Raw genomic sequence first — 20,449 nt, forward strand, 5'->3', positions numbered from 1 at the left:
AGAACATTAAGGCGACTGGTGTGGGCGATTTTGACCAATTAAACGTTTTAACCAGTCACTGAACAGTCTTTCCACATCACCAATGGTGCTTAGAAAATATCAAAGCCTAATTTATCTCTAACACATGCTTACAAATTGTAATACTGATATGCTATCCATTATTAAAATGCTAGTATCTACCAAATAGTACTAGAGTGTGGTTCAATATTTAAATTTCAAACAGAGTCCTCTGATAGAATCTTTTCCCTCCCTCTCTGCAACTCTATCTGTACAATCGGAATAGTGCAATCTTTTAAACGGGGTCAAGGATCAGCATTCTCATCACACCAAGTCTTTTGAAGAAACCAATGGTCCTGGAGCAGAACCCTCTATTCCAGCCAGCCAGCCGCATCCATCCTCAGATCACGGTGTGCATGAACAGCCCCTAACAGACTTCAGCTTCCATGATGTCGGCTCTGCTCTCCGAATTCTTCAGCTTAATATTTAGATGGATTTGTTTTGTTTATTGTCACATGTACCAAGGTACAGTGAAAAGTATTGTTCTGCGTACAGTTCAGACAGATCATTCCGTACATGAAAAGAAAATACATAGGGCAAACATAAAATACACAATGTAAATACAGACACAGGCGTCGGGGAAGCATACAGGAGTGTAGTACTACTCAGTAGAGAAGATTGCAAAGTGATCAGGTCAGTCCACAAGAGGGTCATTTAGGAGCCTGGTAACAGCGGGGAAGAAACTAATTTTGAATCTGTTAGTGCTAGCTCACTGAGCTAAATCGCTGGCTTTTAAAGCAGACCAAGCAGGCCAGCATCACGGTTCGATTCCCGTACCAGCCTCCCCGGACAGGCGCCGGAATGTGACGACTAGGGGCTTTTCACAGTAAGGTGCAAGGTTGAGAAGACCATGAATAACTTCAGCTGGTATGGAATTTGAGCCCGAATTGTTGGCCTCGTTCTGTATGACAAACCAGCTGTCCAGTCAACTGAGCGAAGCCGGCCCAGAGACCGCTCCAGGCCAATGATGTTGCTTGAGAAAGTAAATCACTACTTTAGTGAACCTAGTTACTGAGTCAGATTACAACACAACTACAGAGATTTGAAATTGCCCATTTCAAAATTGTCTTTCGTCAGCTTTGTCTGCTCACAAGACGTCTTTGGACTGCAGGAATGAAATATCACCAAAGATGTTTTCAGTTGCTTGTGACTCTTCTGTACTTATTAATAATGTTGTATGCACCAAAGATCAGGAATAACACTGCAATTGCTGCAAAGTAAATCGAGTAAGCCAGAAACTGAAAAGAGAAAAGTATTAAATTCAATAAACAGTTCATTGCAATTAATTTCAAATAATGAAAATATTACTCAATTAATAAAAGGATATTCAGTAGCAAGAATTCACCCACCACATGGGCTCAGTGTTCATAAAATTTTGTAGAGAGCATTAAAGAGAAACATGCATTGTAGTTAAATCTTGAACATGCTATGCCACAGGCAGATGCTAAACTTGCATAGTGTAATGTAAAGTCCTAACGAGAGTACGAGGAATTTATGCCAAACATTTTTCAGGCTTCCTCCAGTGCAGTGTCCCCAATTCAGAGCACCACATTTTAGGAAGATGTCAAGATTTTGGACATGGTGCAGAAGAGATTTAGTAGGATGACAACAGGGATGAAAGACTTCAGTTACATGATAGGCCTGGAGAAGCTGGGATTATTTTCCTCAGAGAAAAGGGGCAGCACAAGTGGATAGCACTTTGGCTTCACAGCGCCAGGGTCCCAGGTTCGATTCCCTGCTGGGTTTCCTCCAGGTGCTCCAGTTTCCTCCCACAGCAAAAAGGCGCGCAAGTTAGGTGGACTGGCCATGCCAAATTGCCCTTAGTGTCCAAAAAGGTCAGAAGGGGTTATTGGGTTACGGAGATGGGTGGAAGTGAGGGCTTAAGTGGGTCGGTGCAGACTCGATGGGCCAAATGGCCTCCTTCTGCACTGTATGTTCTATGTTCTAAAACAACAGATTTGATAGGGAAGTTGGAAAATCATTAAGGGTTTTGAATATTGCCGAAAAGAGAACAGGTTGGGAAATCTTTTTGTCTCAGAATAAATACAAGAATGCCAAATTTCAAAACTACCACAACAATTTAATAGGGTGCTGATATGATTTTTTAACAATCTCAACCAAAACTAGATTGCTCTTTCTTTGTATCCATAACTATTTGGAAGGGGGGGGGGGGGGGGGAGAGAAGAGAGATTTTCACTGTTTATTTAACAAAAAGATTACAACTGACACATTCTCATCTTGTTAAATTACATTGCCAGGGCAATGGCAGCACAGTGGCACAGTAGTTAGCACTGCTGTCTCAGTACCAGGGTTCAATTCCAAGCTTGGATGACTGTCTATCGAGTTTGCACATGCCTGCATGGGTTTCCTCCGGGTGCTCCGGTTTCCTCCCACAGTCCAAAGATGTGCAGGTTAGGCAGATTGCCCCTTACTATCCAGCAGGTTAGGTAGCGTTCCAGGGGGGGGGGGGGGGGGGGGGGGGGGTGCAGGTAGGGTACTCTTTTAGAGGGTCGGGTGGACAGGGGAGTGGACATGGGTAGAGTGTGAGCATTCGAAGGGTCTGTACAGACTCAATGGATTTAATAGTCTCCTTCTGCATTGTGGGGATCCTATGATTCAAATTGATACTTTACCTGTCCAAATATGTCCAAATTCAACATACTAGATTCTACTACAACCAGAGTCAAGAGAGTCTGAAGGGCTAAGGCAACAAAAGTGTTTACACCGAACACCAAAGCATACAGCTCCACACTCAAATTTGCAGCAATCTTGTACCTTTAAAAATAAAGACAGGCGATTACTCAGTTTTCTTAAAACATCCAGAAAATTAAATTTAGAATCAATCACACTCTTGAACAAAAAAGGTCCACTCACGTTGCTATAGTTATAAGCATCATGTAAATAATTCTGAACGCGATGTAACTGACATAACACACCCAGATGCTCCGGACAGTGTCTATCAGAAACACTGAAACAGCAATAATGATAGAAAAGAGGAGGAGTGCAACTTCATTCCAGATGGATGAAATCTTTACGTAACCCACGACAAATGCTGCCACCGCACCTAAATACAAACCAAAAGAGAGGCAATTAAAATTAAAAACACTTCATACTTGTTCATACTCTGTATTCAGGCCAGACAACACATTTTGGTGCTGACAAGGTAGAAATTCTAAATTTACGACAATATATTAACAGGCATAAATGAACCAAAAGGGATTGATTATCAGTGTTGGCACCTTGGTACTCTCGAGGTCAGGAACTCGGATTCTGAAGCCAGCCATATCTCTCAATTCATCCAATCAAAACGGATTTTATTTCCTTCCTATATTTAACATAGCAAGACGCTAGTGTGGAATTTGCATGTCTGCATGGGTTTCCTCCGAGTGCTCCGGCTTCCTCCCACAAGTCCAAAGGTGTGCAGGTTAGGTGGCTTGGTCAGATCTCAGATAGCACATATCACGTAAAGTCAGCCCCTCCAGAAAATGGAATCATACAGCATTGGTTTTCAAACTACCAACCTGCAGGAAGGAATGCTTCATAGGACATGGGACTCAACCCACGTGAAACACCATTTATTTTCTCTGTGGCGTCACTGCACTGTAAATATTTATTTTCTCTAACCCCCTTTTACTGTACGACTGCAAAGGGGGCAACATTGCAACCCTCCCTCCCCCCGTATTGGGATGAATGCAAATATACCCCAGGTCCATCTACCTTGTGTTTGCTGTGGGGATAATTGAAATTGGATCACACCAAAGTTGAATGGTTGGGAACTACGCCACCACTTTATACAGTGGAAAACAAATCAAAACACCTTTTTGTTTACTGATGGGCGAGAGGAGAAATTAGTGCTGTTCAAACAAACTCCCCCTTGCTATCCGTAACACTATATTCAAATAAAAATAGTAGTTTCAAAGTAGTTAGTGCATATGCATTGGGGGGGGGGGGGGGGGGGGGGGGGGGGGGGGGGAAGAGGGGGGGCACCACCCCAGTGCAGGTGGGAGGAAAAGAACATCTTAAACGGTGGTAAAATACAGCAAATCTATGCTCTCTTGACAGATCAGTTTATACAACCGCAGAAATTGTAAAATATTAAAATTTTCTATATTCCACAGTATTTCAGAGACAATCACTGCTATCGTCAGTGAGCTGTGAGGAGGATGCAGAAATGTTTCAGTGTAGATTTGGACAAGTTGAACAAGTGCCGAAATGCATGGCAGATGCAGTAAGACGTGGATAAAGTGAGGTTATCCACTTGGTTGTAAAGGTTGCGGAGAAGGCATTTGATAGGGTAGAGAGGAGGTATTTGTGCTAGGTTCGGATTTACCTCAAGTGCAACTGTTACATGCGGCCCCCATGGCTAGTGTTAGAATAAATTTCATTAGTTCGGGAGATCTCCTGTTACACAGGGGTACAAGACAGGGGTGCCCCTTATGCCCACTTGTTTGCGCTGGCTACAAACCCTTGGCTATTGGGAGTGATTGGGCATTGTAAGGAAAGGCAGGAAGCATAGAGTCTCACTGTACATTTCCAATCCGTTAAAATGTATGGATAAGATAATGTGCATATTGGAGAGATTTGGCACTTTTTCAGGCTACAAATTATATAGCCAAGGGAAGTGTTTCTATTGAACATGCTGGGTAAAAGGGCAGATTTGATTGCCCTACCATTTTAGATAGGAGCAGGTTCTTGTGGTTTCAGGTGGCCCATGACAGGGCCACGATGTACAAGTGGAATCTGGCCAGTTTGGAGGCGGGGGTCTGAAGAGGTGGGATCCCTCCCACTATCGGTAGCAGGGAGGGTGCAGACGGTCAAGACGAAGGCCTGCTGAGATTTGTGTGTTTCAGTCCCTCCTGACATTCCTGCCAAAGGCAGTTTTATGTAAGGTGGACAAGTTAATCTCAGCATTCATATGGAAGGCAAGACGCCAGGTTCAGCAGTCATTTTTACAAAGGAGGGGTTGGGTAGGTGACGAACGTGGACAAGGCCCAGCAGTAGCGGTGATTGGGGGGGCAGAATGGGTGCGGGTGGAGGCACGTCATGTGGGGTAAGTTTAAGGGCCCTGCTGCAACCCCCATTCCATTTGTCCTGGGGAGATTAACGTTGAGGCCGATGTTGGCTTCGTCTTTAAAGGTTTGGAAGCAGCTAAGGTGGCATTTTGGTGTGGGTGGGTATGTCAGCGCTGGCCCCTATTTGTGAGAATCACCAGTTCACCCCTATAGGGGTGGATGTGGCACAGGGAAGGGGTGGTACGGGTGAGGGACTTGTTTATGGAAGGACAGTTGCAAGTTTAGGCGAGTTACAGGAGAGATACCAGTTGCCGGGGGGAGGAAAGAAAGGAGAGAGAGAAATATTTATGTGTGATACCATGGAGAGAGAGAGAGAGAGAGAGAGAGAGGGGATTCAGGTATGGACCATTACAGGATTGTGTGTAGAAGGAGATGCCTCCATTCCCTCGGTTGCCAGAGTGCACACTGTTGGACAGGTTGTTTTTGTCTGACAAGTTGGGGGGAGGATGGGAAGTTTGTGGATACTTACATGGCTGGCAAGCAGAGCAAAAGTGTCAATTGAGGAGGTGAAGCACAAATGGCAGGAGGAGCTGGAGGTTTTTGAGTGAGATTATGCATCGGGTAAATGTAATATCATCCTGTGCTAGGATGAACTTGGTGGTGCATAGGGCTCTTTCCAGAAGTAGAGAGATGTCCCGGGTGGGGGGGGGGGGGATATTTGAAGCATTATCGAAAATAGTAGGGATGGAGGTATCACCAGGCCTTCTGGTGGCAATCTTTGGGATATCGGAGCTGCTGGAGGGGAATGGGGCCTTCGCCACTGATTGACTGGCGGCCAATACTACTGGAGCGGAGGTTGGCGGTGCCACCATGGGTGTTGAGGGGGCTAGGGGATGGAGCACAATTCCTTCAGTTGGAAAAGATTAATTTTGCCCTCAGGTGATTTTGGGGAGGGGGGGTGGGGGGTGAGGTTGCTCTTATCCCCGTTTGAGGACGGGGAGAAAAAGGGAAAAAACTGCCATACTGTGGGGAATTGGGTTATTTTTTGAAAAGCATGTTCATGTTTGTGTATACTTTGGTTTGAATACAAATATCAAAAAAAAGGGGGAAGATGTGTAATGAGATTTGGGTGTCTTCGTACACCAGTTGCTGAAGGTAGCATGTATATGCAGCAGGAATTAAAGGAGGCAATGGTATGAGACACAGACGGACAAAGCCATTGTATGTTTCCAAGGAGTTAGTTGGTTAGCTAGGTTATCCTTCTTCCCTGGAATTGTTTTATTCCTAAACTTTATTCCTAAACTTCCGTCAGTGAAACCCAAGGCAAAACATATTTCCACCACCTATTAATTACTCAGCCAGCTCTTTGTAATTAATAAAATCCTTTAGAACATAGAACAGTACATACAGTGCAGAAGGAGGCCATTTGGCCTATCGAGTCTGCACCGACCCACTTAAGCCCTCACTTCCACCCTATACCTGTAACCCAATATCCCCATCTAACCTTTTTTTTGGTCACTAAGGGCAATTTATCATGGCCAACCCACCTCACCTGCACATCTTTGCACTGTGGGAGGAAACCGGAGCACCCAAAGGAAACCCCACAGACACAGGGAGAACGTGCAGACTCCACACAGATACTGACCCAAGCCGGGAATTGAACCTGGGACCCTGGCACCATGAAGTCACAGCGCTATCCACTTGTGCTACCATGCTGCCCAATTTTCCTTTCCACTCTACCTTCCCTCTTGGCCTATCTAATTTTTGTGGCTTCGTTTCTAGAATCAATTTGATTTTCTTTGTCTTATAAACCCACTGTTCCACATGGGACTGGAAGAACTAAGTCTAAGTAATAAAAGGCAAACCCTAGATGAGTTACATCCCTTCAGTTTGAGTTTTTCTTCTGCAAGCAGCTCCAATTTGTTGCACCATAATTTTCCTTTCGAAAATATATCGACTTCCCTGTTGAAATAAAGTATCAACACCTCCTGGCAATTTACTTGCAGACTCAACTACTTTCATCAAAAAAAATACTAACTTGAACATACCCAACAGCGCAGATACAGCTTCCACCATTCCATTGTAAATCTGGAAATTCTGAGAAGGAAGAATATTCTCCCACAGGATTTGAATGTAATTCAATATTTGAAAGTAACCACATGTCGACAATGCCCACCAAGCTGACCAGCAGAGTAGGGTCCAAGAGGAATAACACTGCAGAAAAGTCTTCCACAGCATTGCAAGAACAATGCAGACACCTTTGAATGGCTTTTTATTCTGGAAAATAAAACCAAAGTTAAAAATACATCCTTAAAGGTATGTCTTAAATAGGTTTCTTTTAAAAGAAACCAATACATCTTGTTTTAAAGGAAGCATTTTACATCCACACAGAATGTACACAGTACAATATTCTCATCAGAAGTACACATTACAGTCAGTGACACAGCATTGCTGTGACATTTCAACTGATCTACAAGACAGCAGGTGGCTAGGTTTGCTCTTCACTTTAAAAGCAGGCGCAATATGGCACACTAATGCGCAGCATCATTATTGTTACAACACAGGCTTGATCCTTTCTTCTGACACACAGAGATGGAGAGGAACAGTAAGATAAAGAAAAAATAGCAAGGGAAAGCAGTTTGGTCTGGTCTCATGGAGAGAGGACAGTGCTGTCCATCACACATCTCCCCCGGAGAAGGGTTCAAGGAATTTCAGGCCCTTGAAGGTCAAGTAAAACTTTGTGATTTAGTGAAATCTTCTGTCTCTTCTCTCTCTAGTTTAAGTGCTGTGAGACCATCACAGTCAACATAGATAGATGCCTATTAACATAGAGTTAAGAATATTAGCAGTGCAAGGATTTATTGTTCATCGTGAATAAATCACTCCCAACATTACTTAGCAGGTGAGAGTTGGTATTGCATCGTAGGCATATGGTTTTGAAATCTGGAGATAAGCAAAATCAGCTTTACACCGGCACTTCACCCACAGCACTGTGCTTGATTTCAGCAGCAGAAAACAAGCAAAACAGCAAATAAAACAAACATTACCGTAATTTCCTGAGTGTATGACATTCTATTCATTGGTTCTGGCACATAGCTAGGTAACATATTATCAGCATCATCACGACCACAGTTTAGTGGTGTTGTTGCTGTTGATTCATGTTCTTCAGACGATGACTTTGCACCTTCATCTTTGATTTCTTGTTCATCACAGTCTCCTCTCACTCTATGAAAGAACATGCTCCGCTGTGGCATTGGAAGAAACATTGATGCAATAAAGGCAACTGCTACACAGACCAAGGAAATAACATTGAGGTGGAAGAGGGACACTTCAGTAAATGACACCAAGATTTGTCCAGTAACAGATCCCACTGTGTACCCAACCAATGTGGCACAACGACAATATCCAGTTACTTTCTGGTACATATTAAAGTCTACTACAGAGTAGATATACGAGTAATAAGCCACCTCTGATGCAGTTACCATGCCGTAGAAAAATTCAAGAAATTTCATTGCAAGCAGTCCTTGTGCGTACAATAGCATGACCCAGGTAACGATCAAAGCTGCACCTTGTAGAACGATGACTGGTTTGTATCGGAGGTAATCAGTCGCAAGGAAGATGGGAAACAAAAGCACTAGGTAGGAGTAAGTCCACACTGGAAAAATCTCATTCACCTATTAAAAAAAAAACACAGAAGTCCAATAGGTTTAAGACATGAAAGTTCATTTTTAATTTTCAATTTAATCTTTCAAAATTTAAAACTTTTAGTTCATTCAAGCTTCTAACAATTTTGTTCACAATGTGATAGAGGAAATACGTAAGTTACCTCATGAGAAACCAAAATTAAAATTAAAACTGCAACACAGAAATTTCCTTCCGAATCTCATTTATTGAAGAAAAATCTCAAAGGAAAATGATAATTACTCCTCTAATCCCATTCATCTCCAAATTTTCTGCCTTCTTTATTTATTCATGGGATGTGGGCATCACTGGCAAAGGCAGAATTTATTGCCATTCCTGCCCTGGAAATGCTAATTCGTGTTGCAGTAATCCCACAGGTGCCAAGAAACACAAAAGTGGCCATTCTCAGCACAACATTGAGAATCAGGCCCACTGTTACTATAGCTACAGGAAAGGCAATGCAACTAGAATCTCACCTCATCCAGGATTCCCATACAAACTTCCAATCAAGGGTTACTGCTGGTGATCAGGAACAGAAACTCAGGCTGTTTCTTGTTCACAGTCTTCAAACTAGGAAGATAGAGGGCATGTGCAGTACCTGAAATGCTAACAATAGGAGTCATATGCCCTTCTGCTCATATTTATGTACACCCTAGTCTGGCAGATGGGGTAGAAAATAACTCATTTCACTTCCGACAACAGTGACTGACCTGCATTCAGAATTTCAATATGAATCTCAATTAGCTGAGCTTGTTAGGACCATGCAAAGCAATAAAGAAACAAGCAAAATTCCACAATGACAGAGCAGAGGTCAAGAACGCACCAGACTCGAACCTCCCAATATCACACCCATGGTGTGATACAGTGCAAAGAGGGGTCTCACAGAAAGGTGGGACTGTACATCATCATGAAGTGACTGGTCCCGATTTCCCGCCGAGCAGTGCAAATAAAAAGGGACCAATTTGAAAGTCCCAAATTTTACGTTTTCTCCAAATTAAATAAAAATATCCCATCTCCATCTGAGAGATGAATCAGCAAAAGACTGCCCCAAAACCAAACAAAAATAACCTCTGCCGCAACCAGTCAGATCAAGTGATGCAATAAAGGTTTCTCAATGCAACCACACAATACACCGTTGCTACATTATTCTGTAGACCAAGGGCACTCAAGTGTTTTTTTATATAATATATTTGGAACATTTATTTCTTTGGTGATTGGGACATGTAACAAATGTGCCCCCTACTCAGATTTTTAATAATCCATCTTGAAACATAAAATGTTGAATAAATACAGATTCAACATCTATGGGCGGCCCGGTAGCATGGCGGTCAGCACTGTTGCTTCACAGCACCAGGGGCCCAGGTCAGATTCCCGGCTAGGTTCACCTGCGCGGAATCTGCACATTCTCCCAGCATCTCCGTGAGTTTCCTCCGGGTGCTTCGGTTTCCACCCACAACAGGCATACTGGTTAGGTAAATTGGACATTCTGAATTCGCCCTCAGTGTACTCAAACTGGCGCCGTAGTGTGGCTACTCGGGGATTTTCACAGTAACGCCATTAGGGTTAGTGTTAATGTAGGCCTACTTGTGACAAGATTATTACTGAATGAAATTCATACCATTCTCTGATGTAGTTTACAGACATTATTGTGCAACTTCAAGGCAGGAAATTAACAAGCCATTGCAAAGCAATAATTCAAGAAATTCCCTTTTATAAATCTTTCAATTAAATTGCACAAGGTGGTGTACTGTCCAATTTAATTTATAAAAGTAAATACCATCTTCACTAATGTGGGAAATTGTACCAGCTTGTCAAGAGGCACAGTCATAATTTCAGAATCTGCAGGGAGGAGAAACTCTTATGGGCCAGATTACACAATAGTAACAATGGTGAGGCTAACAGCAGAAATAGAATTGGCACTGAAATGAATGCAATGGTTCGAACAAGGATATTTGCTGTAAATGGTAGTACTAGTGCATTTTGATTTGAGTTTTCAAAAACACAACGCAGAGACTCAAGTCTTTACAAGTCTCTTTCTCTAAAAAAAAAATTAGTGTTGGCGCTTTTAAGTTACCCTCTTTCTTTTTTTTAAAATATTTTTTTAATCCCCTCCTTTTTCACATTTGCTCCCAAATTTACACCCACCAACAATAAACAATAATCAGTAACAAATATGTCAATCCCCATATCAATAACAACGATCCCATCCTCCCACCAAACCCTAAACATTAGCCCGCATGTTCACACAAACAAATGGCAAAAAGGAATTAAGGATCACCCATAGTCTCCATTAACACACAGCCCCCCTCCCCCAACCCTCCCACCCACCCGCCCCAACTAATGTTCGATGTTATCCAGTTCTTGAAAGTGCAGAATGAATAATGCCCATGAATTGTAGAACCCCTCCGTCCTTCCCCTCAGTTCAAACTTAACCTTCTCAAGAATCAAGAATTCCAACAGGTCCCCCCGCCACGCCAGGGCACAGGGTGGAGAGGTTGCTCTCCAACCTATCTGGATCCGCCTTCGGGCGATCAACGAGGTGAAGGCTACAACATCTGCCTCTGCAGCAGTTTCCAACTTTGGCTGGTCTGACACCCAGAATATGGCCTCCCGGGGTGCCCGGGTCCAGTTTCACGTGCACCACTTTAGAAATGACCCTAAAAACCTCCTTCCGGTAATCCTCTAGCTTTGGACAGGACCAAAACCTATTAACGTGATTAGCCCCCCCCCCCCCGCCCACACACATCTTCTACTCCTTCAAAGAATTGGCTCATCCTCACCCTCGTGAGGTATGCTCTGTATACCACCTTCAGCTGTATCAGCCCCAACCTCGCGCACAAGGTGGAGGCATTCACTCTCCGGAGCACCTCACACCAGAACCCCATCTCCATATCCTCTCCCAACTCTTCCTCCCACTTTGCTTTGATCCATTCCAGTGGTGCCTTCTCCTCTTTCAAAATAGCTCCGTAAACCGCCAACACTACCCCCTTCTCCGGTACCCCTGTGTCAGCACCACCTCCAGCAATGTGGAGGCCGGCTCCACGGGGAAGCTCTGTATCTCCTTTCTGGCAAACTCTCGAACCTGCATGTATCTAAACATTTCCCCCTTCTCCACCCCATACTTCGCTTCCAGCTCCTTCAATCCTGCAAAACCGAACCCCGAGAAACAAATCTTTTAGTGTCTTAATCCCCTTCTCCTCCCATTTCCAAAAATTTCCATCCCACTTCCCTGGCTCAAATCTGTGGTTCCCCCGAATCAGCATTTCCCTTGACCCTGCCCCCAACCCGAAGTATTGGCAAAACGGCCTCCAAATTCTCAACGAAGCTATTATTACCAGACTCCCTGAGTATTTCCCCGGGGCCATCGGGAGTGGTGCTGTTGCTAGTGTTTTCAATCCCAACCTCCTGCACAAACTCTCCTCCATTCTGACCCACTGGGAATCAACCCCTCTGACCCAGCCCCGCACCTTCTCCACATTTGCCACCCAGTAGTAATACATCAGGTTCATAAGAACATAAGAACTAGGAGCAGGAGTAGGCCATCTGGCCCCTCGAGCCTGCTCCGCCATTCAATTAGATCATGGCTGATCTTTTGTGGACTCAGCTCCACTTTCCGGCCCGAACACCATAACCCTTAATCCCTTTATTCTTCAAAAAACTATCTATCTTTACCTTAAAAACATGTAATGAAGGAGCCTCAACTGCTTCACTGGGCAAGGAATTCCATAGATTCACAACCCTTTGGGTGAAGAAGTTCCTCCTAAACTCAGTCCTAAATCTACTTCCCCTTATTTTGAGGCTATGCCCCTAGTTCTGCTGTCACCCGCCAGTGGAAACAACCTGCCCGCATCTATCCTATCTATTCCCTTCATAATTTTAAATGTTTCTATAAGATCCCCCCTCATCCTTCTAAATTCCAACGAGTACAGTCCCAGTCTACTCAACCTCTCCTCATAATCCAACCCCTTCAGCTCTGGATTAACCTAGTGAATCTCCTCTGCACACCCTCCAGCGCCAGTACGTCCTTTCTCAAGTAAGGAGACCAAAACTGAACACAATACTCCAGGTGTGGCCGCACTAACACCTTATACAATTGCAACATAACCTCCCTAGTCTTAAACTCCATCCCTCTAGCAATGAAGGACAAAATTTCATTTGCCTTCTTAATCACCTGTTGCACTTGTAAACCAACCTTCTGTGACTCATGCACTAGCACACCCAAGTCTCTCTGAACAGCGGCATGCTTTAATATTTTATCGTTTAAATAATAATCCCGTTTGATGTTATTCCTACCAAAATGGATAACCTCACATTTGTCAACATTGTATTCCATCTGCCAGACCCGAGCCCATTCACTTAACCTATCCAAATCCCTCTGCAGACTTCCAGTATCCTCTGCACTTTTCGCTTTACCACTCATCTTAGTGTCATCTGCAAACTTGGACACATTGCCCTTGGTCCCCAACTCCAAATCATCAATGTAAATTGTGAACAATTGTGGGCCCAACACGGATCCCTGAGGGACACCACTAGCTACTGATTGCCAACCAGAGAAACACCCATTTATCCCAACTCTTTGCTTTCTATTAATTAACCAATCCTCTATCCATGCTACTACTTTACCCTTAATGCCATGCATCTTTATCTTATGCAGCAACCTTTTGTGTGGCACCTTGTCAAAGGCTTTCTGGAAATCCAGATATACCACATCCATCGGCTCCCCGTTATCTACTGCACTGGTAATGTCCTCAAAAAATTCCACTAAATTAGTTAGGCATGACCTGCCTTTAACGAACCCATGCTGCGTCTTCCCAATGGGACAATTTCTATCCAGATGCCTCGCAATTTCTTCCTTGATGATAGATTCCAGCATCTTCCCTATTACCGAAGTTAAACTCACTGGCCTATAATTTCCTGCTTTCTGCCTACCTCCTTTTTTAAACAGTGGCGTCACATTTGCTAATTTCCAATCCACCGGGACCACCCCAGAGTCTCGTGAATTTTGGTAAATTATCACTAGTGCATCTGCAATTTCCCTAGCCATCTCTTTTAGCACTCTGGGATGCATTCCATCAGGACCAGGAGACTTGTCTACCTTTAGCCCCATTAGCTGGCCCATCACTCCCTCCTTAGTGATAACAATCCTCTCAAGGTCCTCACCTGTCATAGCCTCATTTCTATCAGTCGCTGGCATGTTATTTGTGTCTTCCACTGTGAAGACCGACCCAAAAAACCTGTTCAGTTCCTCAGCCATTTCCTCATTTCCCATTATTAAAACTCCCTTCTCATCCTCTAAAGGACCAATATTTACCTTAGCCACTCTTTTTTGTCTTATATACTTGTAAAAACTTTTACTGTCTGTTTTTATATTCTGAGCAAGTTTACTCTCATACTCTATCTTACTCTTCTTTATAGCTTTTTTAGTAGCTTTCTGTTGCCCCCTAAAGATTTCCCAGTCCTCTAATCTCCCAGCAATCTTTGCCACTTTATATGCTTTTTCCTTCAATTTGATACTCTCCCTTATTTCCTTAGATATCCACGGTCGATTTTCCCTCTTTCTTTCGTCCTTCCTTTTTGTTGGTATAAACCTTTGCTGAGCACTGTGAAAAATCGCTTGGAAGGTTCTCCACTGTTCCTCAACTGTTCCACCATAAAGTCTTAGCTCCCAGTCTACCTTAGCTAGTTCTTCTCTCATCCCCTTGTAATCTCCTTTGTTTAAACACAAAACACTAGTATTTGATTTTACTTTCTCACCCTCCATCTGTATTTTAAATTCCACCATATTGTGATCGCTTCTTCCGAGAGGATCCCTAACTATGAGATCATGAATCAATCCTGTCTCATTACACAGGACAAGATCTAGGACCGCTTTTTCCCTCGTAGGTTCCATTACATACTGTTCTAGGAAACTATCGCGGATACATTCTATAAACTCCTCCTCACGGTTGCCTTGACCAACCTGGTTATACCAATCGACATGTAGATTAAAATCCCCCATGATAACTGCTGTACCATTTCTACATGCATCAGTTATTTCTTTGTTTATTGCCTGCCCCACCATCTCGTTACTATTTGGTGGCCGATAGACTACTCCTATCAGTGACTTTTTCGCCTTACTATTCCTGATTTCCACCCAAATGGATTCAACCTTATCCTCCATAGCACCGATGTCATCCCTTACTATTGCCCGGATGTCATCCTTAAATAACAGAGCAACACCACCTCCCTTACCATCCACTCTGTCCTTCCGAATAGTTTGATACCCTCGGATATTTAACTCCCAGTCGTGACCATCCTTTACCATGTTTCAGTAATGGCCACTAAATCATAGTCATTTACGATGATTTGTGCCACCAACTCATTTACTTTATTCCGAATACTACGAGCATTCAGGTAAAGTACACTTATGTTGGTTTTTTTACCTCTGTTTTGAATCTTAACATCTCCAGTTTTATTCCTTTTGTTATTACTGGGCCTGGGAAAACCCAAACCCTTGCCTGCCTTCCCCTCTGTAGCATCACCTTTTTAACTCTGGCCACCTTCCCACCCCATATGAACAAAGTAATCCTTCCCTCAATCTCCCTGAAAAAAGCCTTTGGCAGGAAAATCGGCAGGTATTGAAAAATAAACAGAAATCGCAGCAATATGTTCATTTTAACCGCCTGTACCCAACCCGCCAGTGACAGAGGGAGATTATCCCACCATGCCAGATCAGCTTTCACTCTCCCCACCAAACTAAAAATGTTGTATCTGTGGAGCTCCCCCACTCCCGGGCAACCTGCACCCCCACGTACCTAAAGTGAGTCCCTGCCCTACGGAATGGCAGCCCCCCCCCCCCCCCATCCCCCCATCCCTACCCCCACCCCATCCCTACCCCCACCCCCCGGCCGAGACACTACAAAATACTCACTCTTGTCTAGATTTAGTTTGTACCCAGAGAAAGATCCAAACACTCGAAGCAGCTCCAATATTCCCCCTATCGACACTCGGTTCCGACACGTATAACAGCAAGTCGTCGTTGGCATACAAGGACACCCTATGATCTACCCCCCCCCCCCCCTGCGCATTATTCCTTTCCATACCCCCGAACTTCTTAATTAGATGGCCAACGGCTCAATCGCGAGTGCAAACAGCAGGGGAACATAGGACATTCCTGCCTAGTCCCACGGTGGAGAGAAAGGTATCTCGAGCTGATGTTGTTTGTGCGGACTCTCGCCCTCTTCTCTTTATACAGTAGCTTTACACAGTTCACAAATCTTGGTCCAATCCCCAACCGCTCCAGAACTGCCATGAAGTACCCCCATTCTACCCAGTCAAACGCCTTCTCAGCGTCCAATGCCACAACGACCTTTGTTTCTTTCCCCCCGCCAGTGCCATAACGATTCAAAACCCTCCTAATGTTCGAAAAGAGCTGCCTCCCTCTCACGAACCCCGTCTGATCTTCACCTATTACCTTCAGGAGGCACTCCTCCAGCCTACCCGCCAGTACCTTCGCCAATACTTTTTCGTCCACATTCAGAAGTGATATGACCTATACGTCCCACACTCCATCGGATCCTTATCTTTTTTTTAAAACAACAGGGAAATCGATGCCTGCCCCAAAGTTTGTGGCAACACCCCCTTCCCTATCACCTCTTCAAACATCCCCACCATCAGGGGTGCCAGCATATACTTGAATTTTTTATAATATTCCACCGGAAACCCATCCAGCCCTGCCACTTTCCCCGACTGCATCCTCCCAATCGCATCCTTTATCTTCTGCTCCACTATCGCTCCTTCTAATGTAGCCCTGTTCCCTCCCCTAACCTCGGGTACTCCAACCCATCTAGAAATTCCTGCATAGCCCGGTCTCCCCCAGGTGGCTCTGACCTGTACAACCTCTCATAAAATTCCTCAAAGACCTTGTTAATCAGATCCGGAGCCACCACCAACTTTCTTGCCCTATCCCTCACCTGAACGATTTCCCTTACCACTGCCTCCCTCCGAAGCTGATCTGCCCCGCCTTATCTCCATGTTCGTAAACTGCACCCCTTGCTTGTCTCCGTTGGTGCACCGCCTTCCTGGTAGATAGTCAGTACCCTCTCTCTTTCTAATCGTTATTTAGCTTTTAGAACATTTGAAGCAAATTTTGTTTTTCTGCTTTATACTTCCTTGTTAAGACTGCACGTTCCAGGTAAGGATCCTTTAATCTCATGTTTGAACAGCCTCACGGTTTCTTGCCTGGTTTCAGCCACCATAGATCAATTCCCCCGTAGAGGGCACCATGCTGGAACAGGCACTAAATTACAGCAAATCTGCACTTAATACACACAAGAATGTGGTGGGCAGGGGCCAGCAACATTAACAGTGAGCACTGTTGTCTCAGACCACAAATCCAGGCGAGTGTTATGGTAACACCCACCTTGAGGTATTCTGTATTACTTTGTTTTTAAATACAGAGTACCCAATTCATTTTCCAATTAAAGGGCAATTTAGCATGGCCAATACATCTACCCTGCACATATTTGCATTGTGGGGTGAAACCCACGCAAACACAGGGAGAATGTGCAAACTCCACACGCGGACAGTGACTGAGAATCGAACCTGGGACCTCGACGCCGTGCTGCAGCAATGCTAACCACTGTGCCACCGTGCTGCCCTATTCTGTACCAGTTTTGACAAAGGGTCATCGGGCTCGAAACATTAGCTCTTTTCTCTCTTTGCAGATGCTGCCAGACCTGCTGAGATTTTCCAGCATTTTCTCTTTCGTGCCTTATTCTGTACTACTTCAACAGAAAATGAGATTTAAAAAAAAGCTTTGTTGAACATGTTCAGTACATCAGACACTGCAGCTGTGTAGAGACACCTTAACATTTCAGATTTTCAGCACTTTTGTTTCCATTTTTAAAAAACCATTTGAACTACTTTGCTAAATCGAGTCAGGCCCAGTCACTAAGCATGATGAAACCTAGAACATAGAATTTACAGTGCGGAAGGTCATTTGACCCATCAAATCTGCACCAGCCCTTGGAAAGAGCACCCCACGCAATCTACACACCTCCACCCTATGCCCAGCATCCAGTAACCCCACCCAACCTTTTTTGGACACTAAGGGGAATTTATCATGTCCAATCCACCTAATCTGCACATCTTTGGACTGTGGGAGGAAACCAGAGCACCGGGAGGAAACCCACGCAGACACGGAGAACGTGCAGACCACACAGTGACCCAAGCCGGGAATTGAACCTGGGACTCAGGCGCTGTGAAGCAACCATGTTAACCATTATGCTATTAAAGTTTGTGCAAAAAGCAGGAAGCACGAGGATGCTAAATCTAAAGCTCACTGGCCTGAAGTATTTTTGCTGTTTCATGATGACCTTGGTGACGCCAATCCACCGATTGGTTGTGCAGTGTTATTCCCAGCCTCTGTCAACACGACCTTGGGTAGTGCAGAGAACTTGCAAATTTAGCAACACAGCACTGAACTAGAAAGGGGGGGGGATTTGAACAACAACATTATGGCGGTTGCGTTTCCCCTGTTGAAATTTAAGCAGGAACAAATCACCATGAGAGGCATTTTGGCTAATGTAGCGTTTTTTTTTAATTGCAGGAACTATACTCATTGCGAACTCTGTAAAGATGAAGTTGTTTTACTGGTAGAACAGCTATTCCACTCCTTCGGCGTTTTGATTGCTCACTCACCTGCTGCTCAGTCAGATTTTTATCCGGTCCCAGAAGGTAAGGGGTGAGGAAAGGTTCCGAGGGCCGGACGTTGAAGAAGAAGCCGCAGACACACAGCAGGCTGGTCGGGTAGAGCCACTTGCTGCTGCCGGTGCGCTGCCAAGCTCTGCACTCGCTGCCGCCGGCAGACCCCTGTTCCTGGGACTCCCCAGGCCCCATTCTCCCTCTCTATTTATTTTTCACCCTTTCTCTCTCACTCTTCCCCCGAGCTCTCCGCGCGTTCTACCTCGCGCGCTGAGCTCCAGTCACGCTCTCCGGGCCCACGCTCCATTTGGAGCCACCCCCTTCCCTGCACTGGGCAACCAATAGTCAGCCGTGATCGGGAGGAGCGGTCAGCAGCAGCTGCAGTGACTCTGCCGCAGGACCTCCCTCTGACTGAACTCACACTCCTGTATCAATCCCCTTGTGGGCTGAACTCACACTCCTGTATCAATCCCCTTGTGGGCTGAACTCACACTCCTGTGTCAGTCAATCCCCTTGTGGGCTGAACTCACACTCCTGTGTCAATCCCCTTGCGGCTGAACTCACACTCCTGTGTCAGTCAATCCCCTTGTGGGCTGAACTCACACTCCTGTGTCAGTCAATCCCCTTGTGGGCTGAACTCACACTCCTGTGTCAGTCAATCCCCTTGTGGGCAGAACTCACACTCCTGTGTCAATCCCCTTGTGGGCTGAACTCACACTCCTGTGTCAGTCAATCCCCTTGTGGGCTGAACTCACACTCCTGTGTCAGTCAATCCCCTTGTGGGCTGAACTCACACTCCTGTGTCAATCCCCTTATGGGCTGAACTCACACTCCTGTGTCAATCCCCTTGCGGCTTAACTCACACTCCTGTGTCAGTCAATCCCCTTGTGGGCTGAACTCACACTCCTGTGTCAATCCCCTTATGGGCTGAACTCACACTCCTGTGTCAATCCCCTTGTGGGCTGAACTCACACTCCTGGGTCAGTCCCCTTGTGGGCTGAACTCACACTCCTGTGTCAGTCAATCCCCTTGTGGGCAGAACTCACACTCCTGTGTCAATCCCCTTATGGGCTGAACTCACACTCCTGTGTCAATCCCCTTGCGGCTTAACTCACACTCCTGTGTCAGTCAATCCCCTTGTGGGCTGAACTCACACTCCTGTGTCAGTCAATCCCCTTGTGGGCAGAACTCACACTCCTGTGTCAATCCCCTTGCGGCTTAACTCACACTCCTGTGTCAGTCAATCCCCTTGTGGGCTGAACTCACACTCCTGTGTCAGTCAATCCCCTTGTGGGCTGAACTCACACTCCTGTGTCAGTCAATCCCCTTGTGGGCAGAACTCACACTCCTGTGTCAATCCCCTTGTGGGCTGAACTCACACTCCTGTGTCAATCCCCTTGTGGGCTGAACTCACACTCCTGTGTCAATCCCCTTGTGGGCTGAACTCACACTCCTGTGTCAATCCCCTTATGGGCTGAACTCACACTCCTGTGTCAATCCCCTTGTGGGCTGAACTCACACTCCTGTGTCAATCCCCTTGTGGGCTGAACTCACACTCCTGTGTCAATCAATCCCCTTGTGGGCTGAACTCACACTCCTGTGTCAATCCCCTTATGGGCTGAACTCACACTCCTGTGTCAATCAATCCCCTTGTGGGCTGAACTCACACTCCTGTGTCAATCAATCCCCTTGTGGGCTGATAACTAGAAGTTCGAATTTCGTAGCTGAAGATGACAGAAAGATTCCTTGCTTCAAGGTATTTACTGTAACGGGCTAAAGGCACCATTAATTAAATACTGAAATAAAAACAGGAAATGCTAGTTAAACTCAACAGGTCTGCCAGCATCTGTGGAGAGAGAGGCCGAATAGAAAGTTAGGGATTAGGTCAAGTTAAAGAGAGTTTGACAAAGGTGTCATGGACACGAGACAAAGGGAGGTGTTAATCGTGGCATTAAGGACTGGCGTGCTCATAGTGGCATAAAGATAGTAGAATGTGTTAATGGGAGACAAAAGGA

At 45.1% G+C, this 20,449-nt stretch overlaps 1 protein-coding gene across 2 annotated transcripts; it reads right to left on the minus strand.

Annotated features, from left to right (window-relative positions):
- Positions 1–1,108: 1,108 nt before the first annotated feature.
- On the minus strand, positions 1,109–18,872 carry slc19a2 (solute carrier family 19 member 2). Of its 2 annotated transcripts, XM_038802072.1 has the most exons (7): positions 18,432–18,559; positions 9,227–9,356; positions 8,117–8,743; positions 7,118–7,346; positions 2,932–3,121; positions 2,691–2,832; positions 1,109–1,295 (listed from the first exon to the last, which is right to left on the minus strand). In XM_038802072.1, exons 2-7 carry the CDS (start codon positions 9,242–9,244, stop codon positions 1,194–1,196), a joined length of 1,308 nt encoding a protein of 435 aa, XP_038658000.1. In that variant the 5' UTR covers positions 9,245–9,356; positions 18,432–18,559; the 3' UTR covers positions 1,109–1,193. The 2 variants fall into 2 exon arrangements, with proteins under 2 accessions (XP_038658000.1, XP_038657999.1); XM_038802071.1 differs by lacking the exon at positions 9,227–9,356 and having other exon boundaries at positions 18,432–18,872.
- Between the last annotated feature and the right edge of the window lie 1,577 nt (positions 18,873–20,449).

This window comes from Scyliorhinus canicula, chromosome 7 (assembly GCF_902713615.1).
Source record: "Scyliorhinus canicula chromosome 7, sScyCan1.1, whole genome shotgun sequence".
Taxonomy (NCBI): Eukaryota; Metazoa; Chordata; class Chondrichthyes; order Carcharhiniformes; family Scyliorhinidae; genus Scyliorhinus; species Scyliorhinus canicula.

What these genes read in the sequence shown, in the direction of transcription:
- slc19a2 (XM_038802071.1), bottom strand. Translation starts at nt 18,629, where the DNA reads ATGGGGCCTGGGGAGTCCCAGGAACAGGGGTCTGCCGGCGGCAGCGAG. An exon ending in CATACACTCAGGAAATTACG is followed by an intron (nt 7,347 to 8,116) that starts GTAATGTTTGTT and finishes TTTATTTTCCAG; the next exon opens with AATAAAAAGCCATTCAAAGG. An exon ending in ATTTGGACATATTTGGACAG is followed by an intron (nt 1,296 to 2,690) that starts GTAAAGTATCAA and finishes TTCTCTTTTCAG; the next exon opens with TTTCTGGCTTACTCGATTTA.